Source organism: Benincasa hispida, chromosome 5, assembly GCF_027475165.1.
Source record: "Benincasa hispida cultivar pf3 chromosome 5, pf3_genome.v1.1, whole genome shotgun sequence".
Lineage (NCBI taxonomy): Eukaryota > Viridiplantae > Streptophyta > Magnoliopsida > Cucurbitales > Cucurbitaceae > Benincasa > Benincasa hispida.
This window is the reverse complement of record NC_143482.1, coordinates 68245341-68264342: the sequence shown is the minus strand read 5'-3', so window position 1 is coordinate 68264342 and position 19002 is coordinate 68245341. Positions and strand designations below refer to the sequence as shown.

At 35.1% G+C, this 19002-nt stretch overlaps 2 protein-coding genes across 2 annotated transcripts; both read right to left on the bottom strand.

Annotated features, from left to right (window-relative positions):
• LOC150036374 (uncharacterized) lies at positions 1-2353 on the bottom strand. Its single transcript, XM_090313651.1, has 2 exons — positions 1558-2353; positions 1-1430 (listed from the first exon to the last, which is right to left on the bottom strand). The coding sequence occupies exons 1-2, from the start codon at positions 2351-2353 to the stop codon at positions 1-3; spliced, it is 2226 nt and encodes a 741-aa protein (XP_090169777.1).
• Positions 2354-5515: 3162 nt separating this feature from the next.
• On the bottom strand, positions 5516-12506 carry LOC120077690 (protein MEI2-like 5). Its single transcript, XM_039031649.2, has 13 exons — positions 12071-12506; positions 10900-10940; positions 10673-10816; positions 10131-10585; positions 9155-9313; positions 8931-9047; positions 8587-8738; positions 8259-8350; positions 7180-8116; positions 6992-7076; positions 6839-6907; positions 6424-6603; positions 5516-6254 (listed from the first exon to the last, which is right to left on the bottom strand). The coding sequence occupies exons 2-13, from the start codon at positions 10928-10930 to the stop codon at positions 6141-6143; spliced, it is 2535 nt and encodes an 844-aa protein (XP_038887577.1). The 5' UTR covers positions 10931-10940; positions 12071-12506; the 3' UTR covers positions 5516-6140.
• Positions 12507-19002: the final 6496 nt, after the last annotated feature.

The window sequence follows — 19002 nt, the reverse complement described above, 5'->3', positions numbered from 1 at the left end:
TCAAACACCTTCTGCATGGCATGCACGTTGATAAGTAGCGTCGGCGTTCTTTAACCCGAAGGGCATTACCTTGTAACAATATATCCCTTTTGGGGTTCGAAATGCCGTTATTTCCTCGTTTGTGAAGGCCATTCGTATCTGGTTATACTCAGAAGATCCATCCATGGAGGATAAGGCCTCATGTCCCGTTGCCGCATCAACCATGATCTCTGTGATAAGCAATGGAAACTCATCTTTCGGGCATGCGCTATTTAGGTCGCAAAAGTCTACACAAACACGAAGCTGTCCATTCTTTTTTCTAACCAGGACAATGTTTTCTATCCATGTTGGATATTTAACTTCGCAAATGAACCCGACCTTAATCAAATTATTGACCTCAACCTCAATCTGGGGGATAAGTTCTGGCCGAAAGCGTCGTTGAGCCTGCTTAACGGGTCGACACCCCTGTCTGATTGCGAGATGGTGGACTGCTACTTTTGGATCTAGTCCTGACATCTCTTTGTATGACCAGGCAAAAACATCCCTGTATTCGGTGAGCAAACTCATGTACTCGTCCTCTTCCTCTTCCGAGAGGGACGCGCTAATGAAAGTCGGACGCGATTCTTCTGCTGTGCCTAGATTCACCTCTTTTAGCTCGTTCGCCGTGGATTGACCACGGTCCTCTAGACCTTGTGGAGCGTCTTCCACTTCCTCTTTAGTCATACCATCTTCGGATTCTTCGGTGATTGTGATGTGGTGGTACAAAGTTACGCCTTCTTTCTGCTCTAAATTTCCATTCTGAGGATTGGTGAAAACAATGTCGTGCCTCTTTACTTTCAGCGTGCCCTCACTTGTGTTTAGAGTAACGAAGGTCTTTCTCTTCATGCGTGAGGGGACGGTACTAAGGATTTCTCCATCACTTCTTGCCTCTTCTGATGGCTTCTGGTCCGATGACCCTTCAGTGTTTTTAAGGACAATTCGTCGCCAGATGGACGCTCGGGGTATCGGCCCCCTTTTTCTTATGGTCATTTTGGGGGCGTCAGCGCAGGCTTTTACCTTCTTCTTTATCTTACTAGGGACATATTGGTCGAGGGGATCTTCATCCCTCTCGTACTTCAAGCGATCAAAAACAGGAGTGCGGGGTTTTCCTTCATTCTCCGTCGGAATTACGCCTAGTCTCTTGAAGGCTGACGGTCGCTCTACCACCGACGATTGATAGATGATTTCCTCATTTCCTTCATTTGGCAGAGTCAACCTTTGAAAAACTGAACGTCGAGTAACTCTGGGAATAGTATGTGGGCTTTCCCTTTCTGCTTCTGTCATGCTTAACCTCTCGAAGACCAAGACGCGTGCGGCAGATGGTCTAATACGGTCGAAAGCTGAGGCTCTTTTATCTTTGCCCTCCTTTTCTCCTGTATCATCAACTTCTTCCCACTTTTCCCTTCGCCTTTCTGATTATGAGGACTGGATCTAACGGCTCATATTCAAGTCCCGCCCTCAAAATGGGTATAGCGTGTCCTTCTTGCAAAAGATTCTTTTGGGTTGGCGAGAGTCGGGGTTACTCATAAATCTTCAAACTCTTGAACTCAGTATGAGTTATGAAGTCGTAGCCCACCTTCGCCAACAGCTTGTAAGCCTTGGGATCGAATCCATCTTTAGTTTGCCTCTCGAGCAGCTTTAACCCTGTCTCTTTCGCCTCCGGCTTGTGGACTTCCTGCTTCGTTATCGGCGTGACGAAACTCTCCTTTAGAATTTCTATGTCTCCGACCTGCAAACCTTTTGAGCATTCCGTAAAAGATGACTCACCCTTTTTTCGTCTCGACAAAGGGACATAGCGTAGAATCAAAGGTTTTAAGGTTTTTTCACCCCTCACCACGGGTGTTTCTCCAACGCCGAGGGATATTCTACTCTCTTTAGGGTTAGAGGCTTGTACCTTGCTACTCGCCTTTTTCTCTATGTTTATTGGCGACCTTGACCGGGATCCACCTGCTTTCTTTTCCAACAAGTTCTCTGCCGGCATAGTCTCACCGGAAGGCTCACTCTTTAGGTAAAACTTTGCATCTGCGAAGTGAGACTCGGCCTCGAAAAACGGATTAGAATCTGCTCCAACCTTCTTATTCTCATCTTGGTAAAACTTGAAACACTGATGTAATGTCAATGTAATCACACCATTCCCATGAATCCAAAGGCGTCCCAATAGCAGCTTGTAGGTGGTCTTTGAGTCTATCACATGAAACAGCGCGTCGGCCTTCATATCGCCAATGAGGAGCTCCAAGCGTATCATGCCTATCTTCCTTTGGCTGCCTTGATTAAAACCCTGAATTACTAATTTGCTGTTTGATAGCTCTTCCATGATTATTCCCAACTGTTTCATAGTCGTCTTAGGCATTATATTGATGGTGGATCTGTTGTCGATGAGGATTCAACCCACTCTATGTTCTCGAATGTATCCAGAGACGTACAAAGGCCTATTATGCAATTTGGATCCCAGTAGCATATCTTCGTCTGAGAAGCCTATGGATGTGCAACATGATGCATAAGCACGTGTTGTGGAGGTCGATGCACCAGAGGCGTTGGATTCTAACAGTGCCTCAATGAGAGTCGTCTTAGCTTCTTGCGGGAGTGAAAGTAGGTCATCTATGTTGAATGGTGACGAACCTTTTGGTTCTCCTATCGACTTTAATGGGCCTGGAACGGTATCTTCTTCCTCCCTGATATTGACAACATGACATGCAACAACCTCTAGTGTCTCCTCTGAATGCCAATTGCAGAAGTTCTTCAGGAGAAAATCTGCTAACGTCATCTGTCGTCTGGGACGAGTAACATCCTCGTCTCTCTCGTCAACAGCTTTGGGCCTCCGAGCCTTCATTCTACCCTTCCTTTTTTTTTGTCTTGATCCCTCTCTTGTAGCTTCTATGAGAGCCTAGCTCTTTTTGGGTAGAATTCAGTATTCCATTCTTACGGCACGCCACAAGAATCCAGCCTTCGTTATCGTATCGTCAGCGCGCTCTCCTCCGTTTTGAGGATCTGTAGCTTGGACCTCTTGCTGAAACCGCACTACCATAGGTTCAAAGGTCCCAAACTGGACCGAGCTCTCCCTTTCTTCATAATATATGATTGGTGCCGCCACGCTTGGAGCTACAGAAATCGCAATATGATTCGTTTGGACCACCTCTGAATGTAGAAAATGTTTGTATCTTCAAAGGACTTCAGTCTTCAGAATGCTTGTATCTTCAAAGGAATTCAGTCTTCAGAATGCTTGTATCTTCGAAGGACTTCAGTCTTCAGGTGTGATCAGCTTCAAGAGTCAAGGAGTCTTCTAGTTATAGAGAATTCCCTATAAGCTCTCTAGAGTATAGAATTGTTGCCCCTCCAAATGAAGAGAGTTTATCTATTTATAGAGTTCACAGATGGGCTTGGGCTTGGTTGATCCATGGGTCTGGCCTTTGGGCCCAATTAGTTGGACTTGAGCTTAGTTGGTACATGGGGTTGGTCTTTGGGCCCAATTAATCGGATTTAGGCCTGATTTGACATTTGGGTCAAATTCAGCCTATTTTTGGACTTAGTTGGACTTTGACCCAAATAATAATATCAAATTAGGTCAAATTAATTTCATCTGATTCAACGGTTATGATAAAACCGCGTGGCGTTATCGAAATTTGTCTTCAACTTCAATTCAGGACATATGTCAACTCCTAATTGAGCCTAAATTTAATGATTTGGAATTCCATCATTAATTTAGTAAATGACGTGGCAACTTGTGATTGGTCTAAACTTTCTCATTCAACAATGACATATATTGTAGCTGTAAGTGTTTTCATCTTTATTCAATATAATTATGTGCTTTAAAATTCAAAATTTAAAATTTGGATATAATGAAAACATAAAATTGTTGTTTTTAAAATTTGCACTATTTGCATCATAGAATTTTAAAACTGTTTTCAGAAATAGAATCTGGGTTATCTGTCAAAAACATATTTGCTAAACTCAATAAATTTGAAAATATAAAATGGAATTTAGATTCTCTATCAAACATGCTCTTAGCATTTCAACATCACTCCCAAACATGTACTTATCTTTACCCAAAAAAAAAAAAAACAAAATTGAGATAGACAAATGTCAAAGAGATAACAAGGAGAGTAAGAGAGAAGGAAAAAAAATATTATAGGTCAAAAATGAAGTAAGGGAGAAAGTTAAGTTTAGATGTATTTTTCCAACAAAGTATTAATGGTTTCTATTTATATATTAACGGTTAGTAATTAGTAAGGGTATTTTTTAAACTTTTCAAAGTTCGAAGGTATTTTTGGGCAAAACATTAATGATTTTTATCCAAAAACTAATGGCAAGGGCATTTTTTAACTCTCTTTGAAATTTTGAAGGTATTTTTTAAACTTTTGAAAGTTCAAGGGCATTTCGTATAATTTAACCAATGAAAAATGTCTCACAATTTTTAAAGAATGTTAAAGAACCTTCTACTAATGTCATGGATGAATGAAGTTACAGATTTGCCCTTCAATTTTTTTTTTTTTTTTTTTTCTCTCTTTTCTTCTCTTCTTCTTCCTTTTCTTGACTGGGAGACTCCTTTTTTTTTTCCTTCTTCTCCTCTTCTTCGGTGAGTGACCAAACCAGATCCGGTGAGCATCCAAACCAGATCCGGCGAGTCTTCTTATTTTTTCCCAACAGTGAGACCAATGATCATAGACTGACTCCATGAAGATAGTTCATCTCCATAAGAAGATTAGACACAAGAACGATATTGGTGCTATTAGAATGGTGGAGAAGGTACGGATTGGCATATTGTTCAAGTACAGTAGTGTTGGTAGGTTGAGTAATTGTAGGAGTCTCTGGATTAGGGTTAAGAGTAGTCATCAAGGATGGATCAACCGTGGATATAAGTTGAACTCTTAGTTAAGAGTAGTAATTGTAGAGGGAGGAGTGGAAGTTAGGAATTGATACCATATAAAGTCTTGAGATTACTAAATACTTGCATAACTTTATTATGTGCAAAGAGTGGCATATATATAGCCAGACATGAAGAGACTAATAGCAAAAATTTTAGTAACTAAAGAAAAAAAATTCAAGACAGTCAAAGGCATAGCAGATAAAGCTCCTTCTGAAGTTTTTGAGTCTTGCAGGTTCCATTGTTGATGCTTTGGTGATTTGAATTGATAGGCTATTGATGAGACTTCAATTGTGCGAATATGATGCATAACGTTAACAATAATCCACAAGGGGAAAAGAAGCGTCCCCCACACCGTACTGATTCTAATATATGAGTGAATGCTGGATGACATCCTTTTTGGTGAAATTGATAGTCCAATAGTATTGTTTTTGTCATCTTCCGTCCTTTCAAATATTCCTAATCTTCTATATTCCATCTTGTATTATTGTTTAAAAAACAGAGGGTATAGCATAAAACCTGCAAATGCTCAGTGAATATATATATATATATATATATGAATAAACAATGTTCAAAAATAATTCACTGATTCTGAAATGCTGCTTTAAAAGATAGAAGTTACAATCCACACAAAGAGACAGCGAGAGAAGCTTCTTTCAAATGTGCAAGTTTAAGTACAATTCTGATTATTCAAGGATCCAAAAGAGAGACAAGAATATGAATTTACAATAATTTAATTTGATGCAACACCAATTCTGATGACTACATGATATCAACAACTTAACATAGGGAAGAACATCCTGGCGGCCTCCCCATCTGTACACTTCTTGGACAGAACCTAAACCCTATGACCCACAGAAATTACCAATATTAACAGGAACAACTCATATTTGCAAATGGACTTGAAAAGCCCCTATGAACAAAGACAATGCAAACTCCTCTAATATAGACTCCACAGAAGAGATGGTGACAAACAAGCTGGAAGCAACGCACGATGCCGCAGAGAGACTTAGGGCAGTAGCCATGTGATTCTCCTTATTTACCATTGGTTAAATTACAATATGTTCCTCTACCTACAACAAAAAAGAATGCTCTCTGCCTCCTTGTCTGCAATACCCTTCATGAAAAATAATCATCAAGTAATCATCAATCACAAATACCCTCTCAGTTCTCACTTAGTTTTACCATATTAATACCTATCCAACAGTTAGCTTTCCCAGCCTTCTTTAATCTTAAGGCTTAGAAAATGAACCAACATAAGTTAAGTTTCTGGTTTTTCATCTGGGTGGCCCTTTGGGCTGTCCAATGAGTCCCCTGAGTATGATCCATCTGGTTGACGAATGCATATGTTCAAGTTGCTGGAGAGGAGAATATCCTGGATTTGTGACAAACACCACATATTGAATCGGTCAGTGGAAATGATAGGGATTTTTTTTGAATACAAACTATCGGTTAACATGATTCGGTTAAGTCGTATGTACACTTTCAATAGAAGTACAGCACTCTTTGAATAAAAATAACTAAGATTGATCAAAACATGTCACCTGATCACCAATCTCTTGGCCTTCAGATCGAAAGAGAATGGGCCGACATCGCTTGTCCTCATTCATTAGGCTCGAGTTCTGAAAGTGTGTCACTAGAGCAGTCTTGCCCTGAATTCGAGCATAAGCTAGTGAAGCAACCTTCTCACTATTGAACTTTTCCCACTTCTTACCATTGAATGCCTGGTAAACATTTCCATTATAAGCAAGAACTCTAGAGACAAGAATTATTAAGGTTCTTATAATTTGAGCATCAATTTTGACAGATATATCTGTGTGTGTGTGTGTGTATTTGTGTGTGTATATATATATATATATTCAGATGATCAGAAATGAAAACATACCAAAAAAAATGCATTGTACATACCAGATAAATGCATTGTTCAGCCAAAAAAAAATGTAGCGAACCAAGACATACCTCATAGAAGGGAATGATTTGTGAGGGTGACACCATATTGATGAAGGCATAACCGACATTGCACTTATTCTGGAAAAAGAAATTAAACCATGATTGGAAGTCAGTATCATAGGGTCTTCGATCATATAATATATTCTAGAAAACAAATGCTACCTTGAAATCAATGGGCAAGTATAGAAAATCATAAGCACCGCGGTGATTTTCATCAATAGCAGCCAAAAGCATCTTTGACGTGTACCTATATCAACAAATAAATATAGGTTTATGAAAAGAAACACAGGATATAATCAAGGTGAAATTTAAACTGCTAGTCTTAAATAATAAACCAAATAGGTTCTTACTTATTGGGGATGTTTTTTATCATTAGTGTGGTCCTAGTATCTTCCCCACTAACAATTTTTTCTAAATCAAGTTGATACTGCTTCTTGCTCTCAATTTGGTTCCCGACATTCTCAACTCGCCTACTACGACCACGTTCCAGCAATCCATCAGTGCTCACAACACCAGACCCAGGAAAAGAGCCATTACCATAGTAAATAGGGCCTTGCCTGGGCAAAGACATCATTCTAAAGTTGGGAGAGCCATTTTCAACCATATTCGTGGGAAGACCAAGGCCACCAGTCATAGCTGCTCGTGTACTCAAGTTCATAAAATTACCATTGTGGCGACTTAAACTTGTGCTCCCTAGTGCACCTGGACTCATGAAGGATGTTTCTGGTGACTCTGGGAAATAACCAAAAGGCCTATCAAGAGGAACACCAGATGGAGCAGATCCCACGTGATGGTGATGAGAACCAAGCAAAGAACCATGGTGTCTAACATATGGAAAACCTTGTCCTTGCCCATTAGAAGTAAATGGCTGTCCCGCAGATTGTGTCGGCCAAGCTGAAGAATTGGAACGTTCAGCATAGGGGGTTGGGCTTCCCCATAGGAACTGAGGACCAGATAATGTCCCAATACTGGATGAATTGGAATTCAAGTCAGCAACAGAAGATGAAGATCCACCATTTGAGCTAAATTTGTTGTCAGGAAAGGATTGATGATGATGGTAGGGTGTTCCTTGCATCAATGTGGAATTGGTAAGCACTTGGTTGGCATGACTGGCCCTTCCTTGGTCCTTTCCAATTGGTGCTATTCTTGGAGAGTTTGACAGATTGGGAGGAAGAATTGAAGCCAAGCCAGACAAATGACTGCTGTTTATGGGGCTCAGGCTTCCCAAACCAGGGGACTTGCTAAAAGAATTATGTTCCACAGGACTGCCAATATGTGACCAGTTACCTATCATAGAAGTGGTTCTAATGTTAATGAGTAATCAAAATAGATGATGCAGAGACGAAATTCTGTCCAAGGGTTGAGATGTTGTAGGCAATCATAGATTCATAAATATAATCGGGATTCAATAAAAGCTGTACAAGATCACCTGGAGGTGAATTGGTCACTGGCGAAACAACCTGATGACGAAAAGTTCGTGCGTCATCTTGCTCCAGCTCTTGACTTAGTTGCTGCATTAAACTATATGAATGATAAGAACATGTCAGTTTATAAGCAAACATGACATTACATAAAACACATACAAATGCCAAAAGATATAGACTACTAAAATAATCAATGGAAACGATAATAGTATATGATGATGTGCTTTCATCATGATATAATGCACATCATCATATATTTATTATCTTGTGTAAGCCTATAAAAAATCTAGCTCAGATATGTGTGTACAAAAGTGACTGGCCTAAGGAGCTTACTTCCTACGTGCCCCTCCAGGACGGCTTGGTTCAAGCTTTATTCGCTTGCCTGCTATATCACTCCTATTTAATGCCCTTAGAGCAGCCTCTGCTGCTCGAACGTCATAAAATTCTATGAACTTATGATGCCGCTTGTGTGGTGTCTCCCTGATCTGCAGTTTGAGGAAGGGATGTTAATACTTCTAGAAACTTAATTACAGATGTCTGTACTAGAATTCCAGACGAATCATATTTCACATGCATCCTTGCACAGACATGCACAAATCAAAGTGACTGATTGTGCAGGCATTTCTGCATAAGCGTGCCATTTTCAGGTGTGCATATAATGGAAAGTTGGAAAATACCTCCTTTACTTCTCCGTAAGCCCCAAATATTCGACGAAGGTCATCATTTGAAACTGAGGCATCCAGATTGAATACAACAAGAGTTCCCTGGTTAATATCCTTTTCTGAAGGATTATCCTGGAAAATGGCCAAGCAGAGTTAAGGACCTTGGTACCAATGTACTGAAACAAGTTAGAACCAAGAAAGACAAACTGTATAACAAGAATCGCCATCTCAGTTCAAACCTTTGGTATTGAAAAGTGAATGTCAAGTTTCCGTCGTCTCAAAGGCTTGTTTTGCAGCGCACGCATTGCTGTGCGAGCCGCTCGAATGTCATAGTAAGATATCATCACAAAACCTCTATGCTTGCATGCAGTATATAAAGTTCTTATATCTCCATATTGCTGTAGAGATGGGAACAGTTAATGAACTAGAATTTGAAGTGAAATAAATAGAGTTGTTTCCAAACCTTACAGAAATGAAGCAATGCAACAAATAGTACAGAAAGTAGTCTCATATACAGATTTACTAGAAGGAGCTTCATGGTACCAATAACAACAATATACTAGTTTTCAAACAGGACAGTATCAGTCTTAATGCCGCTTACCTGAGCTACCGAGGATTCAATATTATAAACCTCAATAGTTATTGAGAAATCTAAAGATATAAATAAACTCAAGTATATTGAGGCCCCAGTCAGTAACATGCACATCACCAATCTCAAAGCCTGCCAAGTGCATGCTAATCTACACACACAACATGCACCAAGTCCAGGGGCATAGACTACATGCACAATTACAAAAGGAAAGATCAGAATGCATATGAGCAGATAATGCTAATATCCAACCTCATCACATACAACTGAAATTCACGAAAAAGATTTAAGTAGGCTCTTCATCGTTACACATGAGAATTGGAAACAAGACTAAGTACTTATCACAAACATAAAATCTAGAGGGCTGATTTAATCATTTAAGTTTTGAAAAGAAACCTTACTAGGCAGCAAAGTTTCATGGTACCCAAATAAAATTAATGGAAATTTGCACATAATTTTCAGAATAACAAATATAACAAAAACAGATATAAGAAGATGAGGAGCATAAAAGACAAATCTAAGAAAGTAAGCTCAATTAAGATGTTACCTCGCATATATAAGGAAGTAACTTGCCAATGAAAATCTCCCCAGAAAATTTAAGGAAGCAACTCGTTAAATAATATTACCTCAAAGAGGGCTCTTAGCTCAGCATCCTCGACATTACTATTGATATTCCTTACAAACAATGTCCTTGATGGATGTTCCCCATACGGATGCTCTCCAGCCACCGTTCCCACACCATTTGGCAGAGCATAATGACTAACCATGCTTCCAGTAACATTGTCAGACAGGTTCAATTTTGACATACCCATACTCGGGTTTTCTTGAGGATCAAAATCTAGTTCCATTCCCCCTCCACTGCCAAATAGGTCATAGTCTTCCAAATCCTCTAATTGACTGGGCAATCCACTTAAGTCAAAATCATCCATTAAACCACTGAAAAGCTCATCATCATCAGGAAGCAGGTTGCCTATTGCATCTATTTCTACCTCTCCAAGAGGATCCTTGATGTCAGTTTTGGGGTCAAGTTCATTGGATAAGTCAGCACCATCAGATTGACAAGGCTCAGAATCAAAATCCACTGCACATTAGCAAGGAAAGACTTACTTCCCACATAAAAACTAAACAGATCGTTGATAAGTATGTTAGAACAAACACTTATACATACATTTCTCATGTGGTAGGACTGGCAACGAACTGGAAAACAAGCTAACATCAGATGAAGTGTGAAAAGAGTCAGATCTGCGAGGAATTCCCCATGCACTACTTCCCACTTTTCGGGGAACAGTAACTAATAAGTTTTTAGGTGGGCCTGCAAAAGCAATGATCGTTAAGTATTCAAAAGGCACTTGAATGCTCTTAACCAATTTCTCTTGGTTGAATGAAAAAAATTACCTGATAGAGAATCTTTAGATTGTTGCTCCATTACGCACTTTCTGCCAAAGACGAAAAAGTAAAACAGGCATAAATATAGTCATCAAATACTTAGAAGCTTGTAAGCCAATTACACATATATCTACATGCATAGATAGATACAGTATGCATATTGCAAAACCGTTGAAGGGCTAACAGTCAGATTTCAATAATCATTCTTCCAAGTGCACGACAATATCTCTAATGACAGGGCACTGAGACAGAATTCAATTTTGGAAGAGCAGAATTACCAAATCAGTATGCCATGTCATTAAATATTGTCAAAATATTAGATATTAAACATTAAAAACCTAAACGAATTTTCATGGTCAACAAATATGCAAACTAGCAACATAATAGGTGCACAACATCAAAACATTTTACTTTTTTCTTTTTATGGTAACCCGTGAAACAAATCTAGACCAGCCCTTGTCTGGAAATGAAAATGAAAGGTTTTGCTCTCACCTAATAAACCAGAGAAGAAATCAAGCGCTTGACACGGACCTTACTCAATAATGGAAAAACCACTCTATTATATCTCTCTTTTTTCTATAGGTATACATCACAAAATTAGTATGGTGAAAACATAACTAGAGAAAAGACTTGGAATGATGCAAGTTAAAATTCTCCATAAACTACCAATAACACATCCATATCAGTAACAAAACATTATGCATGTTCTCTCAGAGGCATAAAGAAATCCATAATCTCACATAGTCTTGGCAACAATCAATGGGTCCGTACAAAGTTGCCCCAAAATGTTCCATGGAAAAATTAATACGCGATTAGATAAACATTGAGGACAAAGTATCAAGTAAAATCAAACAGAAATGCTCCTGAGCTCGTAAATTCCACTATTTTCCAGTCAAAGAAGTACCAAACTGAAATTCATCATATGTAACCATCAAAAGGAGTAAATTTGAGCATACCCAAAGACACCCAAATAACTCCAATACCGTTTTTCATCAATATCATGCACTATTAAAAGCTTATTTCTAACCAATTTCCCAAATAGCACCAGCTAGAGTAGCCGATCAAATGCAAAGGGAAACAAAATTGAATGATATACAGTACAACCAGATTCATAAAAACAAAACCCAAATAAAATATGCAGAGCTTTCGAAGCAAACAAAGAAAGTAAAGCGAGAAGTACCTCGAAACAAAGTACGCTAAAGCGAGGTCATCGAACGATGATTAGTATTTGTTTTGCGAGAGAGAGAGAAGATGAATATTTGGAGAATCGAGACGAGGTTTGGTCTCGATCAAGAAATTAGATTAAAAAAAAAATAGAGAGGAAAAAAATTAAAATAAAAAAAAAATAAAGAAAAGGAGAAGAGTTTCCGTAGAAGCAGAGAAAATTATTTCTTCTACTCTTCTACTTCCTGCAGTCTCGCCGGGAACCCAGATAGAAGAGACAGCGAGAGAAGGAAGCTGGGCAAATTTTAGAAAGAGAAATGAAATGGGGGCGAAAATTAATAATAATAAAAGGAAAAATGAAAAGAAAATTGAAGGAAAATGATTGGAAGAATGGAGGACAAGCACAGGGGAAAAAAAATTAATACCATTTTCCCGATATTTCAGAATTCGTTGAATTTTAATCTATTTATTTTTAATAAATCTTTAAGTTTAATTACTCATGTAAGTTCATTAAAATACTAATAAATAATAAAAAAATTATTGCATGCTTTCCAATATTAAAATATTATAAGAAATTTCAATTTTATAAATATAAAGACAGATGTATCATTAAAATATGATATCGAGGAATATTCATATAAGTTGCAAAATTTATAAAACTTATCTAGATTAATAATTAAGTCGTAGATTTTGTTATTGGTATTTCTATTAATACTTGACTAAATAACTTATATTTTTCTTTTAACATTAGATGTTGTTGGAGTAAAGGATCGTCAATAAGGATATTCTAGTGCATTGATTTTTATTCAAGATTTATATAATTCCGTTTGCAAAAGTGATGTTAGAAATATTAATTGATATTTAATATCATGAATATATCAACATATCAACTCATATTTTCATCTAAATGGATGGTAAAAAATGGTGAACAGAAAAATAAATTACATATTAGAAGCACAAGCTAAATTTAAAATTTATTAAAAATGTAAATTCAACCACCAGTAAATTAAAATGACATATCAACCCCAAAAAATATTTATAAAATCACCTTAGGGGCTTTTTGTTCCTTTGTTTCAATGTGAAACTGAATTCAGCTGAATTTGAATCCTATTTGGCGTCCGTTGACACCAACGAATTTCAATTTCACTGCTTGCCTTGTTCTATGATTCTAAATTTTGCGTTTTTTATTTATTTTTAGTTCTGAAACAAAAAAATAATATTATTATTATTATTTGTTGGATAAATTCCCGCTGTTTTCTCTGACCTTGATTATGGATTAAATTTCGGGGGTGCCATAAGTTTGGATCCATTATGGGACACGTGGCGGAATATAATTGGATTTAACAAATGAGTGGACTCTTCTTTAGTTATCGACGAGTTCACGTGGGACTGGATATAGCTGATTATCAGTTCCCATTGCGTTTTTGAGGAGTGACGTGATCTTGCGTCGGTGGAAACGTGGGGAATCAGGAAATCACCTGCTTCTGTTCGCAGGATTATACATTACCAACGGACCATTTAGATGCTGCCACGTAATGTCTGATCAACTTTTGGAGTCTTGGGGGATCATCATTCATCAAAAGTTTGTGGCGGGCCCTCCCTTGCTCTAAAACATACAAATATCTCATCGTGCATGGGGCCCACTAGAAGAAAAATCTATGAATCAGCCCATCCTTTCTTTTTGGCAAAATTAAAAATATATACATCTGCTCGTTAAATTGCAAATTTCTTTAGGAGGCAGAGAAAGTTAAAATGTTGTTAATGTGGTTTTAAAGGTTAAAATCGAGTGATTTGATAATACTTCATAAATAATTCATATAGTTTGCTAAAATTTTTATAAATACTCTATATTAATATAATGACTATTTATAAGAATTTTATCAAATAATATGAACTAAATTATAATTGCAAACTATAAAGATTAGATTCTAATTTTTTCTAAATTATAGGGACTAAGTTTTCAATCTAACCATATATTATTATTGACTTCTTATAAACATTTCAAAATTACATCGAAATATAAATATATTCAAATGTTTGATAGAAGTTAGGACTTAAAATAACGTAGGAGTGGCCTATAACGAAAACATTAACCGGAATACTGTCTCACTTATTTGAATTCTCAATCATGGAAAATTTTAACGAAAATTTTACTCTATATATAATAATAAAATATTCAGTGACAATACTGTAATTTTCAGAATGATAAGAGCATTAGCATTTATCATTTGTTAGACAAAAACCAACAAGAGAGGGAGAAAAAAGTGGACTGAAATAAAATAAGAAAGAAATGTGAAAGTAAAATAAAAGTAAAGCAATAAATTACCTTTTTCCTTTAGTTTTTCTTTATGTACGGATTTTGAAGCAAAATATGAAATTATAAAAAATCCATCAATCTTTTTAAATATGATTTATGTTGTAATTATTTGTGTATGGTCGTATATAATTGAACAAGAGCACGTGTAATTGCTTTAATGAGCCTAATGGGCTGGCCCACTGGGTGAAATCATAAATTTGACCAACTTTGAGTTGGGCCTTTTTGTGGGCTGGAAAGTAAAACAAAGGTTGTCCAGTAACAAAAGGAAAGGCCCACATGGTTCTGTAAACTTGGCCCACACTCTCCGAGATTTCGGACGGTCAGTCCCACTCTTTAGTTCATAGATCGCCACGTCAGCGAGTTACGTCGACACCAGAGTTTGTCCGCGGTTTGAAAATGACAGCTGTGGGGCCCATTAAGAAGAGATTAGGGCCCACGTAACAAAAATATCTAAATTGAGAAAACATTTGAATAAATTCAGGGCGTTGGAGACTTGGTGTGGTCTTTTGGACTCCCAAATTTAGGTAAATATATTAGATTTCCCTTTTTCTCAATCATTTATTTGAAAAATAGAGAATGTTGTGCAATAATTTATATGAATTGTAAGGTGAAATTCGTTGAGATTGAAATAAATAACATATTTATGAGTTTTGATGTCACTGTGTTGTGTTCTACATAAGTATTGAAACAAAAGCTTTTTGTACTAAGGGTAATGTAACAAATAAATCTTGTTTTGTCTGTTTAAGTATAACTTATTGAATAAAACATTAATTACAATATCAAAGGTCATAATTTGATTTCTCACCTCTACCATTGTTGAACTAAAATAACAAAAATAGTAAACAACAGTCTTGGTTTTTATTTTCTATTTCTAAAAGTTTATTTTCGCTTTCTTACAACTATTTATTTTCTATCATTTTATAAATTTTAATGAAACATTTGAATTCTCAAATAAATTCAAAATAAAATAACAATAAATTTTTAAAAGCAGTTTTTCATCGATTAGTTTTTTTTTTTTTTTAATTCGGCTTAAATTTTAAAAAACAGTTTTAAAATGGAGATAACAAACCCAATAAATGATTGTATTAATGAAACTAAGACATGTTTGGTCTTTTTATCATGTTCAAAATCAATACGATACATATTTTTAGTTATTTAAAGTCAAATTTTGAATGTATGAAAATCACACTTAAAAGTGTTAAATCAAATACTAAATTGGTTGTGGTTTATTAAAGACATGTATTTGGAAATGATTTAGAATATGATAAAAGTAATTTTAATCATTATGACTCTGCAGTGTTAAGAGTTAGAGAATTAGTATTTAACGAATAAATTCAACTCTACATTAGTTAGATAAGTGGATAAATCATGGATATATAAGGAATGTCAACTATCTCCATTCAGTCCTTTTGAGGTGAAACCAAAAGCAAAATAATGAAGGTTTATGCCTAAACTGGACAATATTATAACAGTGTGTAGAGATATTATGAGGGTCTATGTCACTAACAAGTGGTAACAGAGTTATGACCTTGGTGTAGGGCATACCTGTAGAATCTTCAAGTATCGAATAAAGATATGAAAAAATCTCGAAAGTAGAAATATTTGGAAGATATTGTCGCCAACAAAATAAACATAAATTGAAAAATCAATTTATGCTTTGATGAGTCTAAGCTTTGATTATGGAACTATGACTTCAAGATACCTTCAAACTATATTACTCCCCTAGAAGGTTTCAGGTGTTTTTTCTTAAATGTTATAGGTTGCAGTTTAGGAAGTTGCCATTATCGAATCAATTTATGAAAATAGGAGTTAGAACTCTTCAATTGACCATAAGTTAGTAGGATTTTCAAGGCTAATTAGATTCTCATGCAATTCAATATATAAGATTGTAGGCTTAGAATTATTTAAGATTCACTCGATTGTTCAGGTGTATAGAATGACTTCATCTCATATGAGGAATGAGAAAAAATATTTGAAGATCAAGAATAATCAAGTCAAGTTTGATGACCTTTCGATTTTGACCAAAATGAGCATAGCTTACCTCACATAATACTTATATTATCAACTTCGACGTTAGAGATTTGATTCCTCCACTCCACATATAGTCTAAAAAAATGAATTTTGTGTCGAATTGATATTTGAACTTTATAAAATATCAAAATATATTATTAAACTTGTGTGTTTATTAAATGTCTGAATTTTAAATCGTGTTTCGTACATAATCCACATGTTGAATATTTTTTAAAATTTAGAATCCTATTTAAATGTAGGAACAAAATTTGAACCATAATTTTAAATTTTTATTTTATATACATCCAACAAACTTTCAACCCCATTGTTACAATACACTCAAATACTCGATTAAATTTGTCTGCAACGGGGTTTGGTTAAATTTCAACCCTGTTATTCTTTTTAGGCAAATAGTAATTTTTGCTCTCGAAAGTCATCGAACGTTCACATAAAATTCTGAAAAACACCGATCCTTATAAGAGAAAAAGAAGAAAAAGAAAAAGAAAAACATAAGAATAATATGATATTTAAAATAAAATAAAATAAAAAAAAAAAAAAAAGTTGGGCCTCCAAAGATATCAGAATTCTAAAACGGCGGCCTACCAAAATCAAGCGATACAGTCCAATTTTCCATATTACATCTTCAAAGCCTCCATTTCGTAATTATTATTATTTAGTTTAGGGAGGGTGGTAGTGGAGCTCGAATATCGAATCTAGGGCTAGACAATTCAGACTATCCAAGATGTAAAAATTGAATTGAAATAATTTGATTTCGAGTTGGATTGATTAAATTTTTTTTATTTTTAATAGATTGTATTGAATTACCGGTTGAATAAAAGAAACTTTGAGTTGATATATATATATATATATATATATATATATTGTTTAAAGTTTGATTACTTTTGATGGATGAATTTGTGTAAATTTTTAATATTTTACTTTAGAATTAGTATGATATATGTATTTATTTAAAATTTGTAATAAATATCATAAATATTTGATATTTGACATTATTTGAATTTTATTAAATTTTAGTTATCAATCTTGTATTATAGATAAATTTACGTATTTTAAATTAAAAACAAAAAGTTATAACGCGACAACTCAACTCAACTTAACCCAAATTTTAAAGGTTAGATTTGAGACTTTATTATGGTCTTTTGGGTTGACAATCCAACCGACCGATCGAGTTCATTCAAAAAATAACTCAACCCAATCTATATAGATACCTAAATTCGACCTTTAAAATAATAATTTATGTACGTGGTATGAAATGAAAAAAAAACTGTTGATATTATTATTATTGGTATTATAATTATTGTTGTTTTTAAGGGGAAAAAAAACTTAATCTCGAATCGTTCTAGCGAGATACTTTTCGGCTGAATTCTTTATAGGATATCCAAAAATAGCAATCAATTTTTTAACAAAAGGTTTCTTGTTGATTTGGTTTTTTAAGAAAAAAAAAACAAAAACAAAAAAACTACATTTAGCAGCGCAAGGAAGGTTGGTAGAAGAAGATAACCTAGACTGAAATTGTGTGGTGCAAGAAAATTAAAGTCAATTCAATGAATTTAAGTAGGGAGAGATTAGTAGACAAAATAAGATTATTAAATTAATTTACACTAAATTGTCACACACAGAGTGAGAGTGTAATATAATTAAAGTTAGATGAAACGTCTAAAGTGTGATGGGTGTAGGGTTGGGTTTCATTACCAAAATCTAACAATGCCAACCTCTTCATCACATAATAATCAAAACGCAACATGATGAGACTGACAACCACGATAGAGAGAAATTATATGCTAAATTATGTGGTTTCGAGTTAATTAAGGTCCATGTTAATTGAACTTAAAATTTGTGCCAAATTAGGTAATAAATGACGAATATCAAAGCCAAAAAGTGAACAGAAACCAAAGAGAATATTATAATATTTGATATGCGTCCCTTCATAAAGTGGAAAATACGACGTCACCAAATTATTTTCTAAGTTTAAATTACAAATTTCATCTATAAATTTTATTTTATGATGTAAAGGGAAGCATTTTACATATTATATATTAAGTTTCTGATCTTCTGATTCGTCTTATAAGTAAATGGTTTAATACTCTCTCACTTTCAATCTAGTCTATATAGATTCAATTCTTTTAATCAACCTATCTAATAAATATAAAATTAAATTTTATATCTATCAAACTCTAAACTTTTAAGTTTGTTTATGACATTTTTTAATTAAAAATTCAAGACCTATTAAATTTATACTAAATATAAATTCTGTTATAAGCGAATAATTCTTACATCCCATTTTGCCCTTGCAATTTTTCATAATTCCTATTTTGTTTTTCTTCACAACTATTTGGATTGATGTGATTACATGTAAAATGTTGTATTTTAAGCTATAAATATGAAACATCACGATCTAATGGTAGAGATATGTTTAAATAAACAGTTATGACCTTTCTTAGTTACAACTATTTTGGTCAAAGTGGTAAATGATTTCGTACATGAGTGTAATGTAAACCATAAATAGAATTTTTTTAAATAATGTTATTTTAATAATTATTGACAAAAATAGGGTTGGACTAAAAGAACGGGCAAAAATAGTGTTGGACTAAAAGAATTGA